At 45.9% G+C, this 26,607-nt stretch overlaps 1 protein-coding gene and 1 long non-coding RNA gene across 6 annotated transcripts; one reads left to right on the top strand and one right to left on the bottom strand.

Moving 5' to 3' along the window:
• Window positions 1-76: 76 nt before the first annotated feature.
• On the bottom strand, window positions 77-6,909 carry LOC140637371 (uncharacterized). The gene is made up of 2 exons (XR_012034526.1): window positions 6,686-6,909; window positions 77-683 (listed from the first exon to the last, which is right to left on the bottom strand). It is a non-coding gene; the product is annotated as an uncharacterized lncRNA (long non-coding RNA).
• ABCF1 (ATP binding cassette subfamily F member 1) lies at window positions 465-21,637 on the top strand. Of its 5 annotated transcripts, none has more exons than XM_072833860.1 (26): window positions 465-633; window positions 11,194-11,240; window positions 11,426-11,509; window positions 11,638-11,767; window positions 11,915-11,952; window positions 12,037-12,144; window positions 13,440-13,514; window positions 13,596-13,709; window positions 14,863-14,967; window positions 15,738-15,860; window positions 16,251-16,351; window positions 16,448-16,533; window positions 16,826-16,965; window positions 17,051-17,199; window positions 17,510-17,593; window positions 17,757-17,881; window positions 18,084-18,196; window positions 18,338-18,509; window positions 18,673-18,747; window positions 18,836-18,906; window positions 20,020-20,052; window positions 20,136-20,304; window positions 20,484-20,548; window positions 20,635-20,707; window positions 20,850-21,012; window positions 21,231-21,637. In XM_072833860.1, the coding sequence occupies exons 1-26, from the start codon at window positions 570-572 to the stop codon at window positions 21,232-21,234; spliced, it is 2,511 nt and encodes an 836-aa protein (XP_072689961.1). In that variant the 5' UTR covers window positions 465-569; the 3' UTR covers window positions 21,235-21,637. The 5 variants fall into 5 exon arrangements, with proteins under 5 accessions (XP_072689961.1, XP_072689960.1, XP_072689959.1 ...); XM_072833859.1 differs by lacking the exon at window positions 465-633 and adding an exon at window positions 6,980-7,184 and having other exon boundaries at window positions 11,641-11,767; XM_072833862.1 differs by lacking the exon at window positions 465-633 and adding an exon at window positions 7,012-7,184.
• Window positions 21,638-26,607: the final 4,970 nt, after the last annotated feature.

Raw genomic sequence — 26,607 nt, 5'->3', positions numbered from 1 at the left:
ATCTATAAGCATCAAATATACCAGGCTGCATTACATTCACAGGTAAGGTTTTATAGGAGAAAGGAAAGGCCAAGTATCTGTGGAGTAATCTTTTAATATTTTATCTATGTTTATAGGTTTGATGTTTATAGAGTTGTAATGACAAAACAGTCTTTGAAGAAATAGTTGTAGACTGTGGGCCTGACAATATACTAGGCACTAGAAAGAACAGAGCCAAAGCCAGTGAATTTAAATCCATAGGAGAGACACGGTTATCAAAAAATCATGAATATGCATAAGGCCACACCTGTCAAAAGTGAGACATAATGAAAAGGGAGTATGTAATAAAGGGAGACTGGGAAGGTGACATGAGACAAGCTCTGAAGGACAAGCAGGAGGCCTGAGTAGGAGAGCAAAAGCCAAGCAAAGGTGTTTGCTAAGATGGGAAAAGTAGAACATGAGGCAGAAGAAAGAGGAGCTAGACCACTCATGGCCTTGTAGAAATAAAGACTTGGGTCTCTTTTATTACCAAAGACCTGAAGGGTCTTAGGCCATTGACTATCATGGATTAGATTTTGTTTTTCAAGAAGATGGATTCTAATTTGGAGCTGGCCAGGCTTGGAAGTGCCTTGCAAGGTATCTTCAGTAGTCCAGGTGAGTTATGATGGTATAGCCGTGGGTAGTGGAATGGGAGAAAAGTAGACCTGAAAAGATCAAAATGAAAATATTTTAGGTTTCTCAGGGTAATACTGGCCCGCATAACTACCATTTAAAAAGAAATAGGAAACAGACAATGCTATGAATTTGTTCTTGTAATAATGAGTCTGAGCTGCCTTTTAAGACCTCAGAAGAGGGACGCCTGGGTGGCTGAGCATCTGCCTTTGACTCGGTGTGATCCCAGCATCCTGGGATCCAGTCCCACATTGGGCTCCCTACAGGGAGCCTGCTTCTCCCTCTGTGTCGCTCATGAATAAATAAATAAAATTAAAAAAAAAAAAAAAAACCTCAGAAGAGAGTAAAAGGGAAGTTGGATATACAGGTTTAGTATTCACAGTAAAACTGGTGTCATAAATGTCTTCTGCATATTTGAGTGTTTTACAATATAGGTAGTTAAACCGTGAACATGGAAACGTTCACTAAATATTAAGTACCTACTACAATGGTTTATCAGCTTTCTTTTTTTGCTTTTTTAAAAGATTTTATTTATTCATGAGAGACACAGGGAGAGAGAGGCAGAGACACAGGCAGAGGGAGGAGCAGGCTCCACGCAGGGAGCCCAACGTGGGACTTGATCCCGGGTCTCCAGGATCAAGCCCCAGGCCAAAGGTGGTGCTAAACTGCTGAGCCCCCCCTCCCCCCCAGAGCTGCCCCATATTAGCTTTTAAGTTGAGTTGTATTGGAAACCAGTTAGTCCTAAAGCAAAATAGAAGTTTATTTCTCACAACTCAGGAGGTAGACAGCACAAGGCATAATGCTACCACAAGGTCCTCAGGTATTCAGAACCCCTCCCTTCAGATTCCAGCTCCAAAATTACTGGGGTCAGATCCTCCTATTCATGGTTTGGGAAGTGGATAAGCTAACTTATCCATGTTCCAATCCTCAGTATGGGCCTTAAAATCTTTTTTTAAGATTTTATTTATTCATAAGAGACACAGGGAGAGAGAGGCAGAGTCACAGGCAGAGGGAGAAGCGGGCTCCATGCTGGGAGCCCGACGTGGGACTCAATCCTGGGACCCCAGGATCGCGCCCTGGGCCAAAGGCAGGTGCCAAACCACTGAGCAACTGAGGGATCCCCTTGGAGGAAATTTAAAGCTAACAGCTCAACTTTATGCCACTGACCATAACTAGTCCTAGCTGCCACTGAAGCTTGGAAAGGTACTCTATTCAAGCACCTGGCTTTTCAGGATGAACATCCTTTATTGGCTGCTCTCTGGTAAAATTTGGAGATGTAACAGAGAATAACACTAAAAGTATCAATGCCCTCCGGCCAAAGACCACCAGGAACACAATCTTAGTCTTCAGATTTATTAATTCTGAAGGTTATCTCACTAAGTTAGAAATGACAGGTTTAGGGTTTCTGCTAGGTGATTTGGGGGAAAGGTTCAAGGAAATGAAATTGGTCTGGGTTGGGTGCTCTCAGGAAGTGAAGGCAATTGTGAATGCACATCTTAATCTCATCTAGAGGGAGAGAGGAATGGGGCAGCCCAGGTGGCTCAGTGGTTTGGCCCTGCCTTCAGCCCAGGGTGTGATCCTGGAGACCCGGGATCGAGTCCCATGTTGGGCTCCATGCATGGAGCCTGCTTCTCCCTCTGCCTGTGTCTCTGCCTCTCTCTCTTTCTCCTCTCTGTGTATTCTCATGATGAATGAATAAATAAAATCTTTTAAAAAAAATAGGAGGGAGGAATGAAACATGGCTAAAAGTGCAGTTGGTCAAAAAGAGCCCTCATTCATTTTAGCAGAGAGGGGGCTGTTTAATATTTATGGTTTGCATGACGACCTTGTCTTTGTGCTTAGAGAAGGTTTTGAACTTTGTCTTCGTGACAGTCATAGTAACAGCTGACATTTATGTTCTGTGAGGTTATGTTTAAGTTGAGCATCATGGCTTAGCTGGTAGGATCAGGCCAATTCCCAGTTGTCAGGGGCCGTCTTTCTTAAAAGTGAACATGTGAATAATTACAGGTTGTGATTAATGATATTAAGGAAGTAAATGAGGGGTACTCTATAGAGAGTAATGGTTGGGGGCACCTGGGTGGCTCAGTGGTTGAGTGCCTTTGGCTTAGGTCGTGATCCCGGGGTCCTGGGATTGAATTCCACATTGGGCTCCCTGCAGGGATCCTGCTTCTCCCTCTGCCCATGTCTCTACCTCTCTCTCTCTGTGTGTCTCTCATGAATAAATAAATAAAATCTTAAAAAAAAGGGCAGCCCCAGTGGCGCAGCGGTTTGGTGCTGCCTGCAGCCTGGGGTGTAATCCTGGAGACCCGGGATCGAGTCCCATGTCGGGCTCCCTGCATGGAGCCTGCTTCTCCCTCTCCCTGTGCCTGTGTCTCTGCCTCTCTCTCTCTGTGCCTGTGAATAAATAAATAAAATCTTTAAAAAAAATCTTTAAAAAAAAAAAAAGTGGTGGTTGGGATAGAACTCTAAGGAATCTGCTGAAACCACATAAGAGGAGAATGTCAAGTGGAAAGAAGAGAGGGCCCAGTATAGCCTTGAGGAGGGCTGACATTTAGTGGCCAAGTACAAAAGGATGAAACCAACAAGGAGACTAAGGAGGTTGGCAAATCGAACTCCAATAAAAATAACAAAAAATCAAAAGAGAGAGAGAGAGACTGAGGAGGGATGGCCAGAGGAGGTTGGGGGGATATCTCAGAGTGTAAGATCTTTCCATTGTTCTGTGCAAGGTACCATGCTAAGTTTTTCTATTTGTTATTTAAGTCTCACATTCATTCAATAAATATTTTAGCACTATTTAGGGGCCAGAAATGTAATAAAGAGAAAGATAAATCCCTGCCCCTATGGTGCTTATAATCTGTTGAGGATAATAGACAATAAGTATGTACTATAAACTTAAGTAATACGTGCTCTAAAGAAAAAGAGAAGGAAGAGGCTGGAGAGTGACAGGTGGAAGACAATAGATCAGTATTACAATATGGCTTCATTGAGGAGGTAAGATATCAATAAAGGCTGAAACTATTATTTTTTAAAGATTTTATCTACTTGAGAGAGAGTGAGCATGAGCAGGGAGGAGGAGCAGAAGGAGAAGGAGAGGGATCCCTGGGTGGCGCAGCGGTTTGGCGCCTGCCTTTGGCCCAGGGCACGATCCTGGAGACCCGGGATCGAATCCCACGTCGGGCTCCCGGTGCATGGAGCCTGCTTCTCCCTCTGCCTGTGTCTCTGCCTCTCTCTCTCTCTGTGAGACTATCATAAATAAATAAAAATTTATTTAAAAAAATACATAAATAAAGATTAAAAAAAAAAAAAAAAAAGAAGGAGAAGCAGACTCCCCCACTGAGCAGGGATTCTGATGTCAGGCCCAATCCCAGAACCCTGGGATCATGACCTGAGCCAAAGGCAGGCACTTAACTGACTGAGCCACCTAGGTGCCCTAGAGACTGAAATTAAATGAGAAAGCAACGATGTGAGTATCTGGAGTAAGTGCATTCCAAGCTTAAGGAGCAACAAGGGCAAAATCCCTGAGGAAAGAATGAGTTTGAAGTGTATGAAGTAAAATATAAGGCCAGTATAGCTAGACTATGGAGAAAGATCAGGAACCAACAGGGGGCAGGTCATATAGAACCTGGTAAGCTGTACCAAGCACTCAGATTTTATTCTGAGTGTTTTGAAGATCTGATTTACATCTTACTGATGTAGGTGTGAAGAATAGACTAGAGACCGAGAATGACAACAGAACCACCAGTTAGGAGGCCACTTTGGTCGTGCAAAGGAAAGAGATGGTGGTATGCTCTGGGGCAGAGGCGGAGATAATGGACAGATTTGGGATATGTTTTAAAGTCTCAGTTGATGGCAACTCCATCTCTCTATTTGTTCAGTCTGGAAAACTCGGAGCCATCGTTTTAAAAAAATATTTTGGTCACACCTGACATCCAATTCTTTTATTTTTTTAATATTTATTTATTCATGAGAGACACACAGAGAAGCAGAGACATAGAGGGAGAAGCAGGCTTCCCATGGGAAGCCCGATGCAGGACTCAATCCCAGGGCCAGGATCATGCCCTGAGCCAAAGGCAAATGCCCAACCGCTGAGCCACCCAGGCATACCTGACATCCAATTCTTTATAAGACCTGCTGGTTCCATCTCAAACATATCCAGAAACCACTCCTTTTTCACCACCTCCAATACCCTGGTCTGCGTCACCAACACTTGCTAACGTGTCTCCCTGCTTCTGCCATTCCTCCCCGCCCTGAGCTCCTCAGTTTATTCTCATCTCAGCATCCAAAGTCATCCTTTTAAGATGTGAGTCAGGTCATGTCACTGCTCTGGTCAAAACCTTTAATGGGGATGCGTGGGTGGCTCAGGTCATGATCACTAGGTCCTGGAATAGAGTCCCATGTCAGGACCCCGGCTCAGTGGGGAGTCAGCTTTTCCCTCTCCCTCTGACTCCCCCAGCTTGTGCTCTCTCTCTCTCAAATAAATCTAAAATCATAACAAAAACCCTTGTAATGACTTTCTATTTTAGTCAAGGGTAGAAGCCAAATTCTTCAGATGACCTACAAGACCCTTCCCAATCCAGACCCCGCTTTACTTTTCTGTTCACCTCTCCAACAATCTCTTCTCACACTGGACCATCCACACTGTCCTTGCTGTTTGTTCCTCATTTTATACCAAGTACACTTCTGATATAGAGCTTTGCTCTAGCTATTCCTTCTGCCAGCAAGGCTCCTCTCCTCGAAACCCATGCAGCCAAAACTCTCACCTTCTTCAAGGTGAATTTCACTTCACTGAGGCTTCATAGTTTATACTACAACCTGCCCTCTTGGTACTTTTACCTTGACCTGTATTTTCTTTTTTCCATGGCATTCTCTCTCCTACTGGAAATGTGAGCAGAGGTCTTTATTTTATTCACTGAGCCCAAGAGCCTAGAAGAGTGTCTGGCATATACCATGTACTTAAACATGTTTTTTGAATAAAGTAGACATGGCTTGCTGATGAGGGGGAATGGAGAGAGCGAATGACCTTTCAGTTTGGGCTCAAGTAAATAAATGAAAGGTGGTTTCTTTTTTTCCCTTCAAATATTTTATTTATTTGACAGAGTGCACAAGCAGGGGGAGTGGAAGAGGTTGGAGAAGCAGGGTCTCCACTCAGCAGGGAGTGAGATGCCAGGCTGGATCCCAGGCCAGAGCAGAAGGCAGACACCCAACCACTCACCACCCAGGTGCCCCAATGATGTGATTTATTGGTGGGAAATCTGGAAGAGACACAGGGTTAAGGAATAAAAACAAGAGCTCAGTTTTGCAAATATTAATTTGAGATATTTTATTAGAGATCTGAGAGAGCATGTTCATTAAGCAGTTGGATTTGTGAGCCTGAAGCTTAGGGCAGAAATTGGTGTCAAGAGACATCCAGAGATCTTCGTCAGTTATGAATGGTATTAAAGGTCGTGAGACATAGGTGATAAGTCTAGATAGAAAAGAAAGTCAAAGAATGTGACCTAAAAAAAAAAAAGAATGTGACCTAAAACATTTAGACATAGAGAAGCCAGAAAGGAGGGAAAGGGAGCAACCACTGAAATGGAAGGGGAACCTGCAGAAAGCAGTGTCCCTGAAAAAAAAAAGAAAAGAAAGAAGTGGGAGTGAGCATCTGCATCAAATGCCACTGGGAAAATAAGATAAGGACAGAGAATTGGCCTCCTATCTGTTGACCTTGCCAAGGAAGGACTCAGGCAATGGTAGGGACAAGAGCATGATCAGTGGTTTAAGGAGTGAACGGGAGCTGAGAGAACTATGGGAGCCTCTTGCTCCCACATCTATTACGTGGTATAGTTAGACGTGAACCCAAATCTTGATTGTGGTGGTGGTTTAATGGCTGTATACATGCCAAGACTTTGATCAAAGTGTACATTTTGCCTGTCGATTTATTGCAAGTGAGTTTAGCGTGCAGCAATCATACCTCAGGACCACTGTTAACATTACCCACCACCACCTCCACAAAGGAACCCGAGCTTCACCACACTGTTGGGCTACAGCTCACCGTTTACAACTCTACGCCGGATCGCCTTGCGACATATCTCAACACCAGGCCCGTTCCTAAGCAGATGGACTGCGTCTTTCTGCTCCTAACCACTGAAAATGCAAAAGCAAACAAAACAAGCATTCCTCTTCTCCTTCGGCCTAGTCCTAAATTACTCTGTTCGGTACTCGGTGACGCAACGTCATCGAGTCACGACCCAATATTCCCAGAAAGCCCACGGCGCCGTGCTGACGTCGCTACCGCGGCGCACGCTGGCCCCGCCCAGTGGCCGCGGGCACGCCCCCGAGGTGACGCGCCGTGCGCACGTGCACCGCGCGGGACAGGCCCGGCGGCCGCGGAGTGGAGAGCCCGCCCCGTCCGGACCCCACGCTGCCGGAAGCGGAAATAGCGCCCGGCGTGCCCGGGGTACCTGTAACTGCCACCGCGATGCCGAAGGGACCTAGGCAGCAGCCGCCGGAGCCCGAGTGGATCGGGGACGGAGAGAGTACGAGCCCCACCGGTGAGGCTGATAGGCAGGGAGCCAACGGGAGAGAAAAGGGGAGAAGAGAGTGCGCGTATTTTAGAAGTGGGTCACGGGGTGTGAGAAGGACGAGGGGGGCGACTGCGCATGCGTGCAATGGTGCCCGAGGGTGGAGGATGGAGAGAAGTTAAAGGTTGAGGAGGTAGCGTGGAATGTTGTAGAGAAGTCATGCAATGGTGCCCGAGGCGGGGGGGGAGGTCGTGATGGGGGGCAAGAGTCGGCCCAGGCTGGAGCGAGTTGGGTGGCAGCGAAAGAAAGCGCCGGGCTATGGCGCACGAGTTTCAGTGGGACCGGACAAGAGGCGACGAAAAGCATATGGTGCCGCGGGAGAGGGGAGAATTGAGAAAGACCTCCTCTCTTCTTTGTTGGACGTGTTCCCCACCACACTGTATCCACACCACAGGAACTTGTCAGCTGTGCCTCGGTGCCCTCACCCACACCCCTTCAGGAGCCAGAGGAGGGCTCCCTCTTGAGCTCCTGCGTAATACATGTCAGGCTCATCTGCAGCAAGAGCGTAGTGTAGCTACTGGGTGTTGGAATGAAGGTTAAGCTGTGTATGGAATGTTTGTTGAGTAGCTGCCTGAAATTAAGCACCATGTATACTGTGGTTAGGAGAGAGAGAAAAAATATGAAGACATCCTCCCAAATTTGAAGGCACTTCAAGGGGAGAGAAAAGGGATACAAACAGTTCTAGTGGGTACACAGTGACTAAGTTTACGAGCATTTATTGGGTGCCTGTTGTATAACTGGTGCTGTGTAGAGAACTGAGAACGTAGAGATAAAAAATAAGACTTGCCCCAAAGGGGCATGGAGTTTAGTGGAAGGGACAGCATTAATCAGAAAGTGGTTGACAGTGATGAATGTGGTTGAGAATGCCATGAGACTACAGCGGCGAGAAGCATCTACTCAGACAGATAGGGTAGGAATGTCAACAAAGCCTCCCAGAAATATGTGGTAGCTGAGTTGATTCTGGAAGAGTCAGTATGAGTTAGCCAAGGGAGGAGCATTCTAAGCAGAGGAAGAAGTATGTGCAAAGGTAAAAACTAGGTGATCCTGGCTGGTTCCAATATTGGGTGACTAATGTGATGAGGTTAGAAAGATGTTCAGGAGACAATTAATAAGGCTTTATACACTATTCCAAAGGCTTTAATCCTGAAGACATTAAGGAAGGACTTTTTTATGTGCTTAATGATTGGATCGGCTCATCCTGACAATACTGAGCAGTGGAGAAGGGCTTGAATTGGTCAAGATTGGAGACAAGATGACTGTGTAAGAGGCTCTGGCAATGATCTAAGTGAGAAGCAGTAAGAGAGTAAGCCAAGACAGTGGAGACCAAAGAGTTATTGAGGAAATGGCATTGAGCAGGTCTGCTAACTGACTGAATGAAGGAAGAAGAGCTTAAAGATGACACTCGAGTAACTCAGAGGGTAGTAGACTATTGCTTGAAATCAGAAGTGGCCGGTAGGGTGGGGAATGGGAAGTGATAAAGTCAGCTTTTGATTGCCAATTTGGGGATTTCTGGAGAACTTCTAAGAGTAGGTGGGAACAAGAGAGATCTTAGGCTACAAAGTAAAAAACCACAAGCATGTTGTTGTAACGTTGAGTGTAAAGGAGTCTGCTAGGGAGAGTATGCAGATTAAAGCCAAAGGAGGGGACGCTTGGATGGTTCAGCAGTTAAGTTCTGCTTTTGGCCCAGGGCATGATCCTGGGGTCCCGGGATCGAGTCCCACATTGGGCTCCCTGCATGGAGCCTGCTTCTCCCTCTGCCTGTGTCTCTGCCTCTCTCAATGTGTCTCTCATGAATAAAAAAATAAATCTTAAAAAAAAAAAAAAAGACTCTTTCCTCTCTCTCTGCTTCTACTCCTATACTCCCTTTCTCTAAAATTAAGAAATAAAATAAAATCTTTATTTTCAGAGAGAGAGGCAGAGACATAGGCAGAGGGAGAAGCAGGCTCCATGCAGGGAGCCTGACATGGGACTCATAACCCTGAGCCAAAGGTAGATGTTCAACCGCTGAGCCATCTGGGCATCCGTAAATAAAATCTTTGAAACAACAACAACAAAAAAGTCTTTAGGATTAAACTCTTTAGAATAGCTTATAGAACTTTTCATTACTTCTTCAACACTTCTTTTTTTTTTTTATGATAGTCACAGAGAGAGAGAGAGAGGCAGAGACACAGGCAGAGGGAGAAGCAGGCTCCATGCACTGGGAGCCCGACGTGGGATTCGATCCCGGGTCTCCAGGATCGCGCCCTGGGCCAAAGGCAGGCGCCAAACCGCTGCGCCACCCAGGCATCCCCCAACACTTCTTTTCAGCTCATTCACACTAGTCACCCAATGTGGGAATCAGATTTTGAAATGTGTTCTGGATAGAAGACACAGATTAAGCAAAAACAGACCAAGTGTGTCTGGGACTTAATCAGGGAGCAAGGAGAGGTCAGTGTCCAGAACATTAGGTGTGGGTAGAGAAACAGATACAGTAGAAAAGAGGATAGGACCCTTTAGTTTGTGAAGCCTTACATTATAGGGAGTGTCCTTTGATAACTCCAGTTTTCGGCACAGTAGATGGTCAGTAAAACATGCCTGAATAATTGATTACTATGGACTATATCAAGTTTTAGACTAAAAATACTTAATGTGAGGGGTGCCTGGCTGTCTCAGTTGGTAGAGAATGTGATTCTTGATCTCAGGATCAAGAGATCAAGCCTCACGTTGGGCATGGAGCCTCCCTAAAAAAATGAAAAGAAAAATACTAACGTGGCAGGTAGCAGAATTTGTTTATTTGTTTATTATTTTTATTATTTTATTATTATTTATTAAAATTATTTGTTTATTTTAAACTAAATGATTATCGGAGTGCTTCTGCATAGAGTTGGATAGCGGTTGGTGGATGGGGTGGTTTAGAGGGGAATATGATGGTACGTAGACCTGTACAGGAAGAGAAGTCGTGAGGCTGCTGGTGCCTCCCTTCTGATGGGGGCAGGGAGAAGAGGAGTTAGACATAGTCCCCTCCCTACCTTCAAGGAATCAGGGTTGGATAGAAAGGAGCTGGAATTTGTTCAGATTTTTTTCAAGATTTTATTTATTTATTCATGAGAGACAGAGGCAGAGACAAAGGTAGAGGGAGAAGCAGGCCCCATGCCAGAAGCCCGACGTGGGACTTGATCCCGGGTCTCCAGGATCACGCCCTGGGCTGAAGGCAGCACTAAACCACTGAGCCACCTGGGCTACCCAAGTCAGATTTTATATAAGATTTCCCACTTTGTTCCATGGGAATGCAAGCTAAACAGTATGACAGGTCACTCTCTGGGATGAAAGATGAACGTACCAACAGTTAAGTACAATGCAGTGTGATTTATGCTAGAATGTTAATTTGAGCAGCGCAGGTAGAGCAGAGGTCCAGGTATTCATTTACTTACCAGACCACTCTGATTACACGGTCTGTGCTTTTCACCAATGACATTTGGGAAACTGAATGTGTGGTATCTCTGTCGTACTTTTCCCTCATGGGTGGCAGGGGTGGGGAGAGGGCTTTTTTAGTGTATCCTGAGCTGATAGTGGTACCACTAGCACAGCTAATTTTGCTAAGCTAAAAATACAGTAGTCATTGGGGGCACCTGGCTGGCTTAGTCAGTGGAGCATAGGACTCTTGATCTCTGTGTTGGGGGTGAGTCTCACGTTGAGTATATGATCACCAAAATATAAAATCTTAAAAGCAAAACAAAAAACCAAACCGAGAAACAATAGGAATCATCTCTGAATACTCTGACTACTTACTTCCCATTCCCACTTTTGTCTTCACCTTGTGAATTCTACTTCTCCCTTCCACTGCTACCAGGGCACCATTGTCTTTTGTGGGACAGTACAAATGCCTGGGGAATGATAGAAAATAGTAAAATAGACTGGAGCCACTGAGAGCTTTGCAGGGGTGGTCATGCTGTTTTGGGATTTGTAGATAAGCATTCACAATGTCTGTTTAACCTTTTAGACAAAGTGGTGAAGAAGGGGAAGAAGGACAAAAAGACCAAAAAGACGGTGAGAAAATGAGGGTTGTCGGTAAGAAATGACCATGGATATTTCCAACCAAAATATGGCCATGTGGAGGAGGTGGGGGCTCTGGAGAGGAAGGAAGGTGAGGGTGGACTGGAGGGTCAGTGGGCCTATGTGTGAGGGGGCTGGTCTCAGAGCCACATTTACCTGTATTTTACCTCCCTTTACAGTTCTTTGAGGAGCTGGCTATAGAAGATAAACAGGCTGGGGAAGAAGAGAAGGTGCTTAAGGAGAAGGAGCAACAGCAACAGCAGGTTCAAGTGTCAGGGGGTCCGCCAACCCTGTCCAGCTTACATTGTTTCACTCAGCTTATGGGGAACTCTCTGGGGCAGAGATGCAGCAAGGGCCTGGGCTTCATTGTCTTACTCTCTTTTCCTTTCAGCAGCAAAAAAAGAAACGAGACACCCGAAAAGGCCGAAGGAAGAAGGATGTGGATGATGATGGAGAAGAAAAGGAGCTCATGGAGCGTCTTAAGAAGCTCTCTGTGCCAGCCAGTGATGAGGAGGATGAGGGTAAATGACCTGAGGGGAAATGGGTTCCCAAAATTCCTGAGTCATGAATAGTAAAGTGCCTTGTTCCTTGATCTTTGAGTTGGATTAGATGGAGGAACCAGACATTATAACCATTTCCAACCTCATCTTCTCCCTTTGTTATTTCAGTCCCTGCCCCCATACCCCGAGGAGGGAAGAAAACTAAGGTAAGCCATCTGTGTGGTAAACAGAGACCCCAGGGTTGCAACCTTGACCATTCCACTGACTTCTCTGGCCATTCTATTCTCTAGGGTGGTAATGTTTTTGCAGCCCTGATTCAGGATCACAGTGAGGATGAGGAGGAAGAAGAAAAACATCCTCCTAAACCTGCCAAGCTAGAGAAGAATCGGATCAATAAGGTGAAAGTGGCAGCCCTGCTGGTCACTCCCATCCCATGTAGCACCTTCTGGCCATGGTGTGGTAATTCCCTTGCTTTTTTTCCTCCTTTTTTTTCTTTCTTAAATTTGTAAATTTAAAAAAGATCTTAAAAGATATGTAAGTAATCTCTACATCTAAGTGGGGCTTGCACTCACAAACCTGAGATCAAGGTTTGCACTCCACTAACTGAGGAGGCCAGGTGCCTCTTCTTCTGCTTTTAAACTAATTCCAGGGGCACGTGGGTGATTCAGTTGGGTAAACAGCCAACTCTTAATCTCAGCTTGGGTCATGAGTTCAAGCCCCTCATTGGGTTCCACACTGGGCATGAAGCCTGCCTAAAAATGAGTAAATAAACTAGTTTCTAGATCTGTCTTATTTACACTATCAAATCAGCTTTGTGATATCTGTTCTCATCATTCAGAAGTTTGTAATGATTCTGTGGGCTTTAGACTTAAAATCTGAAACAAAGGATCTTTGCTCTTCCTCTTGTACCCTTCTGCAAGGGAATTCTTGCAGAATTGGAATTGGAATTCTTCTTTGTGTGAACAGGCTTGTTCACTTCTCAGCATTCTTTTTTATGTCTCTTGAAGCATTTTTTTTTTTCTGGAGGCTGTTTTGTTTTAAGTAATCTTTACATCCAACTTGGGGCTCGGACTTAAAACCCTAAGATCAGGGTGCCTGGGTGGCTCAGCAGTTGAGGGTGATCCCGGAGTCACATGATCCTGGAGTCCCAGGATCGAGTCCTACATCGGGCTCCTTGCATGGAGCCGGCTTCTCTCTCTGCCTGTGTCTCTGCCTCTCTCTCTTTGTCTCTCATGAATAAATAAAGTGTTAAAAAAAACAAACAAACACATAAACAGAAACCTGGGATCAGTCGCATGCTCCATCAGGTAAGGCAGCCAGTTGCCCTGGAGCCATTTTTTGTTCTTACACTATGTCATCTTCCCTCTTTAGAATGTCTTTTTCAAGCTTATATCCATTATCTGTTCTCAAGATTTGCCCTCTCTTAGGAAGCCTTGCAGTGCTAGTGCCACCCACCCACATTGCTCACTTTCCTGACTCAGTCCCTTAGCTTTGCTAACATCATTTACTAATTTCTTCACTGTTTCATTTCAAGCTGGAAGCTAGGATTTTCCTAGATCTTTTTTCCTGAGTAGGACTTGGTAATACTTAATTTCTAGTTCTAGTCTCCCTAGAAATGCTTAGTAAACAACAAAGTAGTGAATTAACTTTGTATATGTGTGTGTGTGTGTATGTTTGTGCGTGTGTTCTCCAGGCTGTATCCGAGGAACAGCAGCCTGGGCTGAAGGGCAGAAAGGGAAAGGAAGAGAAATCAAAGGGGAAGGCCAAGGTATTGGCAGGTATTGGCAGGAGGAGGTGCTGGGGCTCAGGAATTAGAAAATTTCATCAGACCTGCTGTCTTCCCTGTTAGCCTCATAATAAATTTGCTGCTCTGGACAATGAAGAGGAGGAGGATGAAGAAGAAATAACAAAAGAAAAGGAGCCACCCAGACAAGGGAAGGAGAAGGCCAAGAAGGCAGAGCAGGTGTATATTTTGGTGTTTGGGGAAGCAGGAGTTCTGTAAAGGGCCACAGAATAATTTATGGTTTTGGGGACCACATGCAATCTCTAATACGTATCCTTTTATTTTAAAATGATTCTTTGAAAGTATAAAACCATTCTTAGCTCGTGGACCATATAAAAATAGGCATCAAACAATGGAATATTACTCAGCCATTAGAAACGACAAATACCCACCATTTGCTTTGACATGGATGGAACTGGAGGGTATTATGCTGAGTGAACTAAATCAGTCAGAGAAGAACAACATTATATGGTCTCATTCATTTGGGGAATATAAAAAATAGTGAAAGGGAATAAAGGGGAAAGGAGAAAAAATGAGTGGGAAATATCAGAGAGGGTGACAGAATTTGAAAGACTCCTAACTCTGGGAAACGAACTAGGGGTGGTGGAAGGGGAGGTGGGCGGGGGGTGGGGATGACTGGGTGATGGGCACTGAGGTGGGCACTTGACGGGATGAGCACTGGGTGTTATTCTATATGTTGGCAAATTGAACACCAATAAAAAATAAATTTATAAAAAGGCATCAAGTGAAATCTGGCCCATGGCCCATTCACCTCCTGATTCAGAGAGGAAAGGACCCTGGTGTAAGCCTCAGATGATCTGGGTTCTGGCTCTGTCAGTCACCAGCAGTGTGACTTTTTCACCTCGAGGCTTATTATCTGTAAGATCTAATGCTCTCTGAGGTCCCTGCACCTCTAGCACTTTCTAATTCTGGATTCAGTTAGGTTTCTCAGTGCTCTGAGTGTTTCTGGACTTTTTTTTTTTTTTTTTTGCATGTTAGCATATAAGCCACAGAAACTCACTGATACATGAAGAAAACCTGTTTCATTTATTCCCCCCTCCCCTAGTGGTATAGGTAGTTAATTTGTAGATATGTATAATTGTTATATTTTATACATACTTGTTTATACTATTTGTCATATACCATTGCTGGCAGCAGAAGTGGCTGAAGGACTCCAGGGAGCCCAGGGGTTAGTGTGTGAGAGAGAGAGGACCCAACAAGATATTTCAGGACTCTGGGTGGAGAAGGGATGAGCTATGTGCCTGGATGAATGACATGAAATCTGAGTTCTAGAAGGGATCTTTTGTTTTTCATCACCGCCTGGTTCTCACAGTGTTCAGAGGAAGAAGGAGAAGATGAAGAGGAGGAAGGGGAGTCTAAGGCTGATGATCCTTATGCTCACCTTAGCAAAAAGGAGAAGAAGAAGCTAAAGAAACAGGTAAGACCTTGGTCAAAGTTAGGAACATTTGATTTTTTTAATATTAAAAAAAAAAAAAATTCCGGTGAGGGGGTTGGTGCATCTGGCTGGCTCAGTCTTGGCATGTGACTCTTGATCTTGGGGTTGTAACTTCAAGCCCCACATTGGTTACTTAAAGTCTTTCACGTGATGTGATGAGCACTGGGTGTCATGCTATATGTTCGGAAATTTAAAAAATAAATTTTTTTTAAAGATTTCATTTATTTATTTGTGAGAGATACACAGAGAGAGGCAGAGATACAGGCAGAGGGAGAAGCAGGCTCCCTCCAGGAAGCCTGTTATGGGACTCGATCCCAGGACCCTGGGATCACGACCCGAGCCAAAGGCAGCCGCTCAACCACTGAGCCATCCAGGTGCTCCAAAAAATAAAATCTTTAAAATTTTTTTTTCAGCTAAGGGACATCTGAATTTGGAGGGCAAGAAAGAGAGCTTTGGGGGACACTACAAGAAAAACAATTAAAATAAGGAAAGAATCCATCCTTCCTTCCTTCCTTCCTTCCTTCTCAAATACATAAATAAAGAGAGTGAGAGAACAGAGAGAGGAAGGGAGCCTGATGTGGGTCTGGATCATAACCCAGAGATCATAATCTGAGCCGAAGGCAGGTGCTTAACAGACCAAGCCACCCAGGCGCCCTGTTAACTTTTTCTTGCTGTCTATTGATAAATGGCTCTGTTTGTGACAGGTAATTGACAGACAGTGACTTCATATGTGGCTTTTGCTTCCTTCTCAGATGGAGTATGAGCGCCAGGTGGCTTCATTAAAAGCAGCCAATGCTGCTGAAAATGATTTCTCTGTGTCCCAAGCGGAGGTGTCCTCCCGCCAAGCCATGTTAGAAAATGCATCTGACATTAAGGTAAGGTCTGAGGGGCCCCTCCCAACCATTTTGCTCAGGGAAGCACCACCTTTTCCTGAGGTGGCCGTGGCAGCCAAGAAAGTAAACTGTGAGTGGTTTAGTCCACTGGAAGACAGCTTGGAGGCGCATTCCATACCTTGAGTTCTGTCAGCTTCAGTGAGAAAGTAGGAAAACCAACAGAAGTAGAGGGATCCACCCTTGGAGGTGAAGTAAAATGGGCTAGACTGGCTTAGAATTTGGGAGATGCCAATTCAAAGCAGTGAACAGGAAGGAGACCAGTATGGTAAGAGGAGCGTCATGCTGGAGCTGTCTGTCAGAAGCTTCCCAGCACTTAGGAAGTTATGGCTCTTGTGTACTTGTTCCTTCCCTCTGCTTCCCTGATGACTGCAGCTGGAGAAGTTCAGCATCTCGGCCCATGGCAAGGAGTTATTTGTCAACGCAGACCTATACATTGTAGCCGGCCGCCGCTACGGACTAGTGGGACCCAATGGGTGAGGAGAGGGCTGAAGCTATAAAGGGGAAGGAGCTGGAAGGAAAAGAAGAGATTTCTCAGGGGTGTCCTGGTCCCAATAGTTCTCATTCCCCAGGAAGGGCAAGACCACTCTCCTCAAGCATATCTCCAACCGAGCCTTGAGCATCCCTCCCAACATCGACGTGCTGCTGTGTGAGCAGGGTGAGGCCAGTGGTGGGATGGGTTTGTGGGGTCTGAGGGGTGGGCAGTGGGGGTAGAAGAGTCGACTGACAGTAGAAGAAATTGTGGTTATGGAGTGAGAAACGTTTGGGCAGGGGGCAGGGATTGGGGACTGAGAGATGGGTGCCAACGAGAGGAGATATAGAGAATATTTTATGTGAAACAAGTACAAAGAGTTGGGCAAGGCCAGGCAAACCAGAAGTAGAGCTGAAGGAAAGAAGGAATGGGAGTCTTGGCTCTCTAGGCGACCTGTCTGTCCTTGCCTTCCCCTCAGAGGTGGTAGCAGATGAGACGCCGGCCGTGCAGGCTGTTCTTCGAGCTGATACCAAGCGACTGAAGCTGCTGGAAGAGGAGCGTCGGCTCCAGAGGCAGCTGGAGCAGGGAGATGACACAGCTGCTGAGAGGCTAGAGAAGGTAGAGGAGATGGCGCAGGGGACATGGGCTGAGACTTGGGAGTTCCTAGAACCTCTAGACATGTGTCCTCTTCTCCCTCCTCCAGGTATATGAAGAATTGCGGGCGACCGGGGCAGCAGCTGCAGAGGCCAAAGCCCGGCGGATCTTGGCCGGTCTGGGCTTCGACCCTGAAATGCAGAATCGGCCCACACAGAAGTTCTCGGGGGGCTGGCGCATGCGTGTCTCCCTGGCCAGGTGGGCAACCCACATCACCACCCTCCTCTTTCCAGCCTCCATCTACTGGGAGGCTTTCCCTTCTCCATGTTTTAGGGCCAGTAGGGAGTTGCAAGGCTTCCTGCTTTCTTCTGTATCATCTGCATTGTCAAACTCAAGATCTTTCCTCCCTACCTGGTGGTATATTTTCATCGACATGTCCTGCATAGGAGCTTCTCTGAGGAGAGATTGGAAAGGAGTGTTCATGGTCTCTTACCAGAGGCTTCTGTGGGGTTTTCTGAGCAAGGATCTTGCTAGCCCCGATCCTATATTTTGCTGCCCCACCCTCTAGGGCGCTGTTCATGGAACCGACGCTGCTGATGTTGGATGAGCCCACTAACCACCTGGACCTCAATGCTGTCATCTGGCTCAATAAGTACATCACCCTTGATTACAGTTTTGACATCATGGGTTCCCATTCTGTCTTTACGATCTAGCCCTTTCTCTCTTCCTCCCTTTTTTTTTGTTGTCGGTCTGCTTCTCTGACCTAACCCTAACCTGACCATTGTGATATGTTCACACTCTTTTCTAAAACCCAGCTACCTCCAGGGCTGGCGGAAGACATTGCTCATCGTCTCCCATGACCAGGGCTTCCTGGATGATGTCTGCACCGATATTATCCATCTTGATGCCCAGCGGCTCCATTACTATCGGGGCAATTACAGTAAGTGAGATCATCTGTAGGGGGAAGAAAGCAAAGGCCTTCGAGAAAAGGCCTTACTTAGAGGGAAGACTGGTAGGGATGCAGTGATGTTAAATCTCCGGAGTCTAGGCAGTGATGCTCACCTCTGTCCTCACTGGTCCTGGTTGTCCCTCTGCTGGGGAGAGAGACAACTGTTGATGCCCATCCTCCTCGTCTGCTGCAGTGACCTTCAAAAAGATGTATCAGCAGAAGCAGAAAGAACTGCTGAAGCAGTATGAGAAGCAGGAGAAAAAGCTGAAGGAGCTAAAGGCAGGTGGCAAGTCCACCAAGCAGGCGGTGAGCAGCTGGGGGTCTTCCTTTTCTGGAGGGCTTTTCTCAGTACAGAGAAAGAGGGGGCTCTTTCTGGAGGGGCACCACCCTCCATTTCAGGGACCGCTGTGAACAGTGAAGATTTCTCCTTTTCTCCTTTCTCTCCAGGAAAAGCAAACAAAGGAAGCCCTGACACGGAAGCAGCAGAAATGCCGGCGGAAAAACCAGGACGAGGACTCACAAGAGGCTCCTGAGCTGCTGAAGCGCCCCAAGGAGTACACTGTGCGCTTCACTTTCCCTAACCCTCCACCACTCAGCCCTCCTGTGTTGGGTCTGCACGGTGAGTGGCTGCAGACCCCAACAGTGCTGGGTGGAAGCGTGTGCACCCCATGTCCTCCATCCAGCATGGGATCCATTTCTTTTCTCCCAAGGCCGGGACCTTCAGGGTGACTGAAAAGAAAGTGAATCTTTTTTTTTTTTTTTTTTTTTTTCCTGCTTCTCAGGTGCGACGTTTGGCTATGAGGGGCAGAAACCACTCTTCAAGAATCTGGATTTTGGCATTGACATGGATTCAAGGAGTGAGTTGGTGTCGAGTGCTTGGGGATGTGAAGCTGGACTGCAGGGACAATTTTGGGGACTTCTGATTACCTGTCTTCCTCCTTGCAGTCTGCATTGTGGGCCCTAACGGCGTGGGGAAGAGCACCCTGCTCCTGCTACTGACGGGCAAGCTGACACCAGTAAGTCCTGGAGCCAGGCCAGGAGAGCATGACAGCTGTGAAAAGGCGGCTGTTCACCAGATGCTAGAGTCAGGCAGCCCCCTTCTAGTGCTGAAGATTTAAATACAGAACTCACCACAGATGACTCATTTCCCTAAGAGGTGTTGTAGAAGAGAGTGCTTGTAGATCAGGTGAGGGGAGGAAAGCAGGTAGAAGAGGGGTTGGACTGGGGGTATCCCTCCCTCACATGTGCTTTGGTTATACGAGAAACTTAAGTCTGTTATAGAATGCTTAGAAATTGTGTAAGAAAATTCTAGAGGTCATTGGTTTTAATTTTGGTGCATTGCTTTCCCCTTTGGTTCTGCAAATGTAAAAAAATACATATATATATATATATATATATATATATATATATAAATTTTTTAACAAAAATGGGCTCTCAGATTGTTTTATAGCCAGTTCTTTCAGATAATGTACATTGAGAATTTTTACATGCCAGTAATTATCCATGTACGTTCATGTTTTTGTGAATTTACTATGATTTATTTGATGTCAGTCACTTAAATTATTTTTCACTGAAGGTCGGTTGTAAATATTCTTATGGTATGTGTTCATGGATGTAGTTTTTTCTTAGGATATACTGCCTATAATCGCTCTTAGGACTTTTACAACAACATATTACCATACAGTGCTTTAGATTGGGTGTAGCCCTCTTTACTCCTTCTAGGAAAGTGTTGAGAATAGAGCCCTTTTCTTCAGACACCACATTGCTAGAGCCTCTCACAAACTGTCTCTTAATCCCCATCTGAGGCAGAATCGTGAAAAAGATGCCATTGGTGGGTCTTGTTGGGTGGGAAGGGGGTCGTCTTTGTCTGTGGTCCCTTCCCTCCTGGTTCTCAATCTGTGTTTTGTGTCTCTCCTCTTCATTCGTCTGTCATTCCCCTTTGGCTCTGTACTATTCTCCTTTCCTGGGTGTGCCTTTGTCACATTAGGGAGAACATCTGGGTTCTTTTTCTTGCATGGACTTATTCCCAGTCCAGTTCTAGTATTTGTCTCCCTTTCAGAAAAGTTGGGGTGTGGAGCAGGACACTGTCTCCCCTTTCCCTTATCTTATCACTTGCTTTTTCCTTACAGACGCGTGGAGAAATGAGAAAGAACCACCGGCTGGTAAGTTAGCTTTGGGAATTAGGGAACAAAGAGTCTGATAGAGGAAGTATGATTTTCACAGACCACCTCCCTCTCTTGGGCAGAAAATTGGCTTCTTCAACCAGCAGTATGCAGAGCAGCTGCGCATGGAGGAGACACCCACTGAGTACCTGCAGCGGGGCTTCAATCTGCCCTACCAGGATGCCCGGAAGTGCCTGGGCCGCTTTGGCCTTGAGAGTCACGCCCACACCATCCAGATCTGCAAACTCTCTGGTACCACTGTAGGGGGCTAGGGAAGATGTCCTTCTCCTTAATTTTCATCTCCAGACTGTACCTAGAGTCAGAAGAGAAGAAGAGCTAGGACTTGGGGAAACTCTGCGCACACATGTTCAGTTTACCTTCAGAAATCTAAGGCAGTCAAGTGTGATGGCCCTCCTCTTCCTTTGCTACAGGTGGGCAAAAAGCCCGGGTTGTGTTTGCTGAGCTGGCTTGTAGGGAGCCTGATGTCCTCATCTTGGTGAGTGAGCTGGACCGCAAGAGGGGCTAAAGGTGACAGTATTGGAAGGAATTGTAACGCTTGGTCATGGAATGTCTCCTCCATAGGATGAACCCACCAATAACTTGGACATCGAGTCTATTGATGCTCTTGGGGAAGCCATCAATGAATACAAGGGCGGTAAGTTGGCTCAGGATGCAGACTCCTCTTTTCCTTGGGGACCAGACTGTTGTGTCCCTTGGCCAGGGCTCCCTTCTTTCAGGCTCTGATTGCCCTCTACCTTTTTCCTGCCTGCCCTCCATTCTCTCATCTTTTTTCAAAGCTGTGATTGTCGTCAGCCACGATGCCCGACTCATCACAGAAACCAACTGCCAGCTGTGGGTGGTGGAGGAGCAGAGTGTTAGCCAGATCGATGGTGACTTCGAGGACTACAAACGAGAGGTGTTGGAGGCCCTTGGTGAAGTCATGGTCAACAGACCCCGAGAGTGAGTTTTCCTTCCTGGAAGTCTCCTGAAAAACAAGCTTGTGTGGCCTAGAAGCCCCCTTTTGTCTCCCTTTCTCCTCTTGGAAGCCTTCCTCTGGCCTGCAGCTGACCCAGCAGCTATTCAGGCACAGGAAGGCAGAGCATGGTCTTGACGTGACCAGGGTACCACTTTGATTGGTTCTTTCTCTCTGAAAGACTGTGTGTTTCAATTTTCTTCAGGTAACTGAGCTGGCCTTATCCTTGACATCCTGCCATATACACAGAGGTGACCTTCATTGTTGTGGGCTCCAACCAGCCAAGCTTAAGTAGCCAGTTATTTCGAGACTCTCTTATCACTAAGAACCCTGCCTCTGGTCCACCTGAAAGCTTCAGGCCCAGCTGGCCCCCTGGTCTTTGAGTGGTGCTCCTCTTTTCTGGTGGACTTAATGTTGACTTGCTCATACAAATAACTGCTGCATCTCAGTGCTAGAGGCACGTTCTGAGGCCTGTGCTATCACCCAGCCCAGGGTTTGGTGCCTGCAGTCACTTGTCTAGCTGGGGACTTGGGGACAGGAAAGAATGGACACTCAGCTTGAATCTCCCTTTACAAGGGGAGGAAATAAAGGAAAGGAGTTGTTGCTGCCCTATCACTGTTTGGAGATTTGTGGGAGTTGGGACTGTTCTCAGTGTTGATTTGCTCTGTTCCGTTTGCTAGCAGCATTCAGTATCCACTCTTCCCCACTAATACAGATGGCTCCACCTTGTAGTCTTAATGCATTTTAGATGGTGTTTGTTTAAGGAGTCTCCCTCCCTTCCTCCAGCCCTTCAGACAGGAAGGGAAAGGGGTTCATTCCTTTCATCTGGGACTCCTGGGCTTCTCATTGTCCAAGCTCTGCCCTGTGGTCAGGGATCGCAGTACTGATCCTCTCAGAAATTCCTAAATCAACCGTCCTGTACAAACAACACTGGGGTATAAAAAAGGAAAAGACAAAGTCTACCTCATCAATAGTCTAGCTACACAAGACTTAGAAAATGAGACATCAGCCTAAGGGTGATTTGGTTAATTGCCAATTTGTGGTACTCTAGATTCTATAAGTTGCAATTTGCTCATAGAAGGGAAAGATTATCCAGAACTTGATTATTTGACAGGATCACTTCAGGGGCCTTTTGAAAAGGAAAAATTTGAATAGTGAGAGAACAGGAAGCCATTTTTGGAATCTAGGAAAAGAGCAGATCAAAGTCTTGGAAAGAACAGACTGTTTGGGAGTTAATGAGAGAGCATAGCTGGTGTGGCCATTCCTAGAGATAGATTGCAGAGGTAGATTGGGAAAGAAACCAGTGGTGACTTGAGCTGATGATGGGGCTGTGGAAGCATATGGAGTGGACCCCATAACTTCTTGCAGGTGAGGTAACTAAATGCTGAACTAGGGTATGGGAGGGATGAGAGGGAAAGGTCAAAAGAGGTGTAGGAGTTGGAGAGAATTCTAGAGGAGAATGATCTGATGTATCCAGTTCTAGAGAGAATACAAGGCACTATTTTGGTTAAGACACTGAGTGTGGACATCTATTTATGGGAAACTATAAAAATAATGGGCTTGAAGTACAGATTTTCTACTGGAAGTGCAGGTTTGGTGTGTTAGGGAACATCTCAAATTAGGAACCATCCCTCTTAACGGAATTTTTTTTTTTTTTTAAGATTTTATTTATTTATTCATGAGACACCAAAAGATAGGCAGAGGGAGAAGCAGGCTCCATGCAGGGAGCCCCATGTGGGGCTCAATCCCCGGTTTTCAGGATCACACCCTGGGCCGAAGTCAGACTTTCAGCCACTGAACCACCCAGGCGTCCCTCTTAACGGAATTTGAGGGGGAAATAATCAGGATCTTGAACCAAGCATCTGAGTAAGATGTTCCATGTGAAGTAATTTCCACAGTTGTATGAAGTAACTCTTGTCACAGAGCAATGGGGACCAGGCTTCAGGTCTACTTACTAATGGCATGGTGTTGGTACCTTTTCCTCTTCTGTAAAATGAAGATGATAAAAAATACCTACCTTGTAGGGTTATTATTAAGGGATTAGATGTGCAATTATTTTGTGAAGTGCTTTAAATTTCTGCTTTTGTTACATGTTACACTTACACTTAAAATTTCAGTTAAATTAAAGTTTAATTGTAAATTAAAGTGTAATTAAAGTTACACTTTACACTTAAAATTTTCAGTTCACTAGTCTAGAGGATTCGTAAAATATGTAGGAATGTTATTTATAAAAGGAACACCAAAATTTTACAATTTAAGGTTTTGATCACTAATTTCACAAGTACTTCAGATGCTCCAAAACCGCTTCTGACACAAATTGTACTTTTTCATTCAATATACATAGTTAAAGGAATTATTAATCACTTAAATATGAGCAAAAGGTTGCTCCTTCTCACCCCAAAAAAAGCAGCATAAACGCAATTGAATCCAGAAAGCACAAAGAAGGTGTGCCTGGATGGCTTATCATTTGAGCCTTTGGCTCTTGATTTTGGCTCCCTTCATGATCTTAGGGGTTGGGAGGTTGAGCGCCATGTCTGGCTCTGCCCTCAGCAGAGTCTGCTTAGGATTCCCTCCTCCCTCCCTCCCTCCCTCCCTCCCTTCCTTCCTCCACCCATCCTGCTCACGCGTGCACAAGCACGCTCTCTCCCTCCCCGTGTCTCTCAAATCTTTTAAACACAGTTTAAGATTTTATTTATTTATTCATGAGAGAGACAGAGAGAAAGAGGCAGAGACACAGGCAGAGGGAGAAGCAGGCTCCGTGCAGGGAGCCTGTCGTGGGACTGGATCCCGGGACTCCAGGATCAGTCACATCCTGGGCTGAAGGTGGCGCTAAACCGCTGAGCCATTTGGGCTGCCACACAGTTTACGTGATACAGTATATATGGATAACTCAAAGCCTGGAAAATGGATTCCGTTAACAATTAAATATTCATAAACAACTTTTGTTATCTATAAATTGTGTACTGTTGTACATAGTAAGTGCCGTAGAAGTGTTTTTGAAAAGCAGATTCTTCTGCACAGCTTCCTAATGAAGACTCCGAGGACCAAGACCCGCCCACAGTCCTCCGCCTTCAACAGAGACATTTGTTGCTCACATTGGCCCTTGTTTTGTTTTTGTTTTTGTAATCGTCCTCGTTTATCTGACTTCAGTATCCTGAACATCTTCCCTCGTGTAAAATGTGGACAAGGTGACCAAAGCACAAGTTCTGGAGGAGCCTGGAACCGGGATAGCACTGTGTTTTAGGAATACACAAGGGGTTTTTGGGAATAGTGTCAGTACAATTGGAGAAGTGAAATCCAGGAGAGAGCCTTGTGGCCATACAGCACTCGAGGAGGCCAAAGTTGCCTTTGTGTGACTATGCTAAATGCAACTGAACACTTGAACTGGCTGTTCTCGGGTAGTGGTTTACAAAGTGTCTAGGCCAGCAGCGTGAGCATCACCTGGAAGCCTGTTAGGGCAACGATAGGAACTCTAGTCCCTTTGGAGCACGTCAAAGGAAGCATGGTGCCAGGAAAGTAGAGGGCTCATCTTTAAATCATGTGGGTCAAGTTGACTTCTCAGGAAGTAATCTTAAAGCCAGAGCCTGAAGATGGTGAAGGGACTAGATGAGTGGGGAAGAAGAGCCCCCCTAGGGAAGAAACCACCGTGTGCAGAGACCCTGAAGCTGGGAAGGGCGGAAGCAGAGGCCAGGACACTCTGAGCCTGTAAGCCTTGATGGGGAGTTAAGGTACAGTTTGGGGAGAAATAGGCGGCCACTGATCTCTACACAGTGGTAAGAATTGAGGTTTTCTCATTTTTACAAAATTCTGGTTTCTGGGTGGAGGACACAGGAAGATACCGAGAGAAGGGTTGGATACTGCCTTGGAAAGAGCCACCCTTCTTTGGGAAAGAAAAATTAGGTAGACTCAGATTTAGTTGAAGGCGAAATGGTGTCCCCATTGGATGGGGCTCGCTCAGGAGTTCTGGTGCTAGACAGGAGTTAGCACTTGGCAAGCAGCAGTAGAGTTGCTGCTAGTGATTCGTACGGAGCCAAGATGGTAGGATTTTGCGTTTTTGCAACATTAGGTTTGCTGCTCGGGAGTAGGAATGGGAGAACTAGAACACTCCTGATGAGCCAGAATTAGAGATGGAGCCGGTGTGCCTGGGGAGGGATTGGCAGAGAGGCTACAGCGGGAAGGCTATTTGGGGGTGAGGGAAATGAATGAGAAAGAACAGACCGGCTGAAATGGAGAGGTGCCTGTAGGGACTTGGTGAAGGTATGGATGGAGTGGGTCAGTGCCTGAAATGGAGAGGATGATCAGCCTCCACCAAAAAAAAATCTCAACAGGTTACTTTGGATTTTCGTGGAGAATTTGAAGGAAAGATGATGGGTGAACTCATTTTTAAAATAGAAAAAACTTTGAGCCCTTTCAAGGTTCTGTGGCCTCTTAGTTTGGGTGCTCTCAGATCCTAAGTGCACAGAGCCACTTAACAGTGGCTAAGCAGGGAGTGCAGCCTCTGTGGGCAAAGGCAAAATAAAAATAACCCCATTGGCCTTGTTCATGTAAATGAGGCCCGTGAAATGTAGGTTGTTGCCCTCCTGTGGCCAATTCTTGAAACAGCAGCCAAGAAACTCGGTTGTACGGCAGTTTTCAGTGCTTTCCAATGGGCATCAGCACCTGGGAACTTGCTAGAAGCAAACTCAGGATCTCTCCCAGAACTACTGACCAGAATATGTGCTGGACTCATTCCTCATGCCTTCTAAAAAGCCCCTCAGATGATTCTGATGAATGTTAAGAGTTTGAAAACTGGTGTTTTTTTGTTTGTTTTTTTATGTTTTAAGTTATTTCTAGGCCCAACATTGGGCTCCACCTCATAACCCCCAGATGGAGTCTCATGCTCTCCCAAGCCCGCCAGGTACCCCTGAAGACCATTCTTCCTGAACTCCTGCTCCCATAGCCCACCTTCCTCCCCAAAATGCACTCTAATTCCTAATTTCAGTAATAGCAGAAATTCCTATTTGGAGTTAATCCTATCCTTCTACATTCTGATCTCCAAAACCTGCCTCCCCAAGACCTCACCCCATGATGGAAGCCCTGGATAGCTGTCCTTAAGGAGCCAATGTCAGGCAAGTCGGCCTAGTAATGCCTGCCCTGCAGAGCCACTTTTTGAGGGAATAGCAGCCTCAGCCTGTACTGTTCTTTCTCCACTGAGAAAAGGAGCCACTGGTTTTTCCTTCCCCCAGAAACTGCTTCATTTTACCCCTTCCTCCCACTCACTGGAATTCCTTTCCTAAGCGACCCCACAGGGATGGTAGGTTCAACTAGGTGAAGTCAGTGTCCGCTAACACCACCTGCAGCTCCAGCCATCTGAAAAGCTGCTCCCCTAGGTCCCAATGCTGCTCAAAGGATGTCGACCCAAGGGACTTACTCTGTACCTGTGGTTCCTTATATTCAAAATACTTCACTTAATACCCATGCTATCTCACAACAGAACTTCAGCTCCTCAAAGGACTAAAGATTCCATAGAGGTTTGTACTAATGTACTTAAAATAGAGGACAATGGCCGTTCTTGTTTAAACAGAGCCCAAACACACTAGGGG

The sequence above is a fragment of the Canis lupus genome, chromosome 7, assembly GCF_048164855.1.
Source record: "Canis lupus baileyi chromosome 7, mCanLup2.hap1, whole genome shotgun sequence".
Lineage (NCBI taxonomy): Eukaryota > Metazoa > Chordata > Mammalia > Carnivora > Canidae > Canis > Canis lupus.
This window is presented reverse-complemented; position numbering and strand designations above follow the sequence as displayed.

Excerpts from the sequence above, each read along its gene's own strand:
- ABCF1 (XM_072833862.1), top strand. The coding sequence starts at position 7,112 with ATGCCGAAGGGACCTAGGCAGCAGCCGCCGGAGCCCGAGTGGATCGGG. Across the intron at positions 18,510-18,672 it reads TCCTGTGTTGGGTCTGCACG|GTGCGACGTTTGGCTATGAG; the intron begins GTGAGTGGCTGC and ends CCTGCTTCTCAG. Across the intron at positions 20,305-20,483 it reads CCAGATCTGCAAACTCTCTG|GTGGGCAAAAAGCCCGGGTT; the intron begins GTACCACTGTAG and ends CCTTTGCTACAG.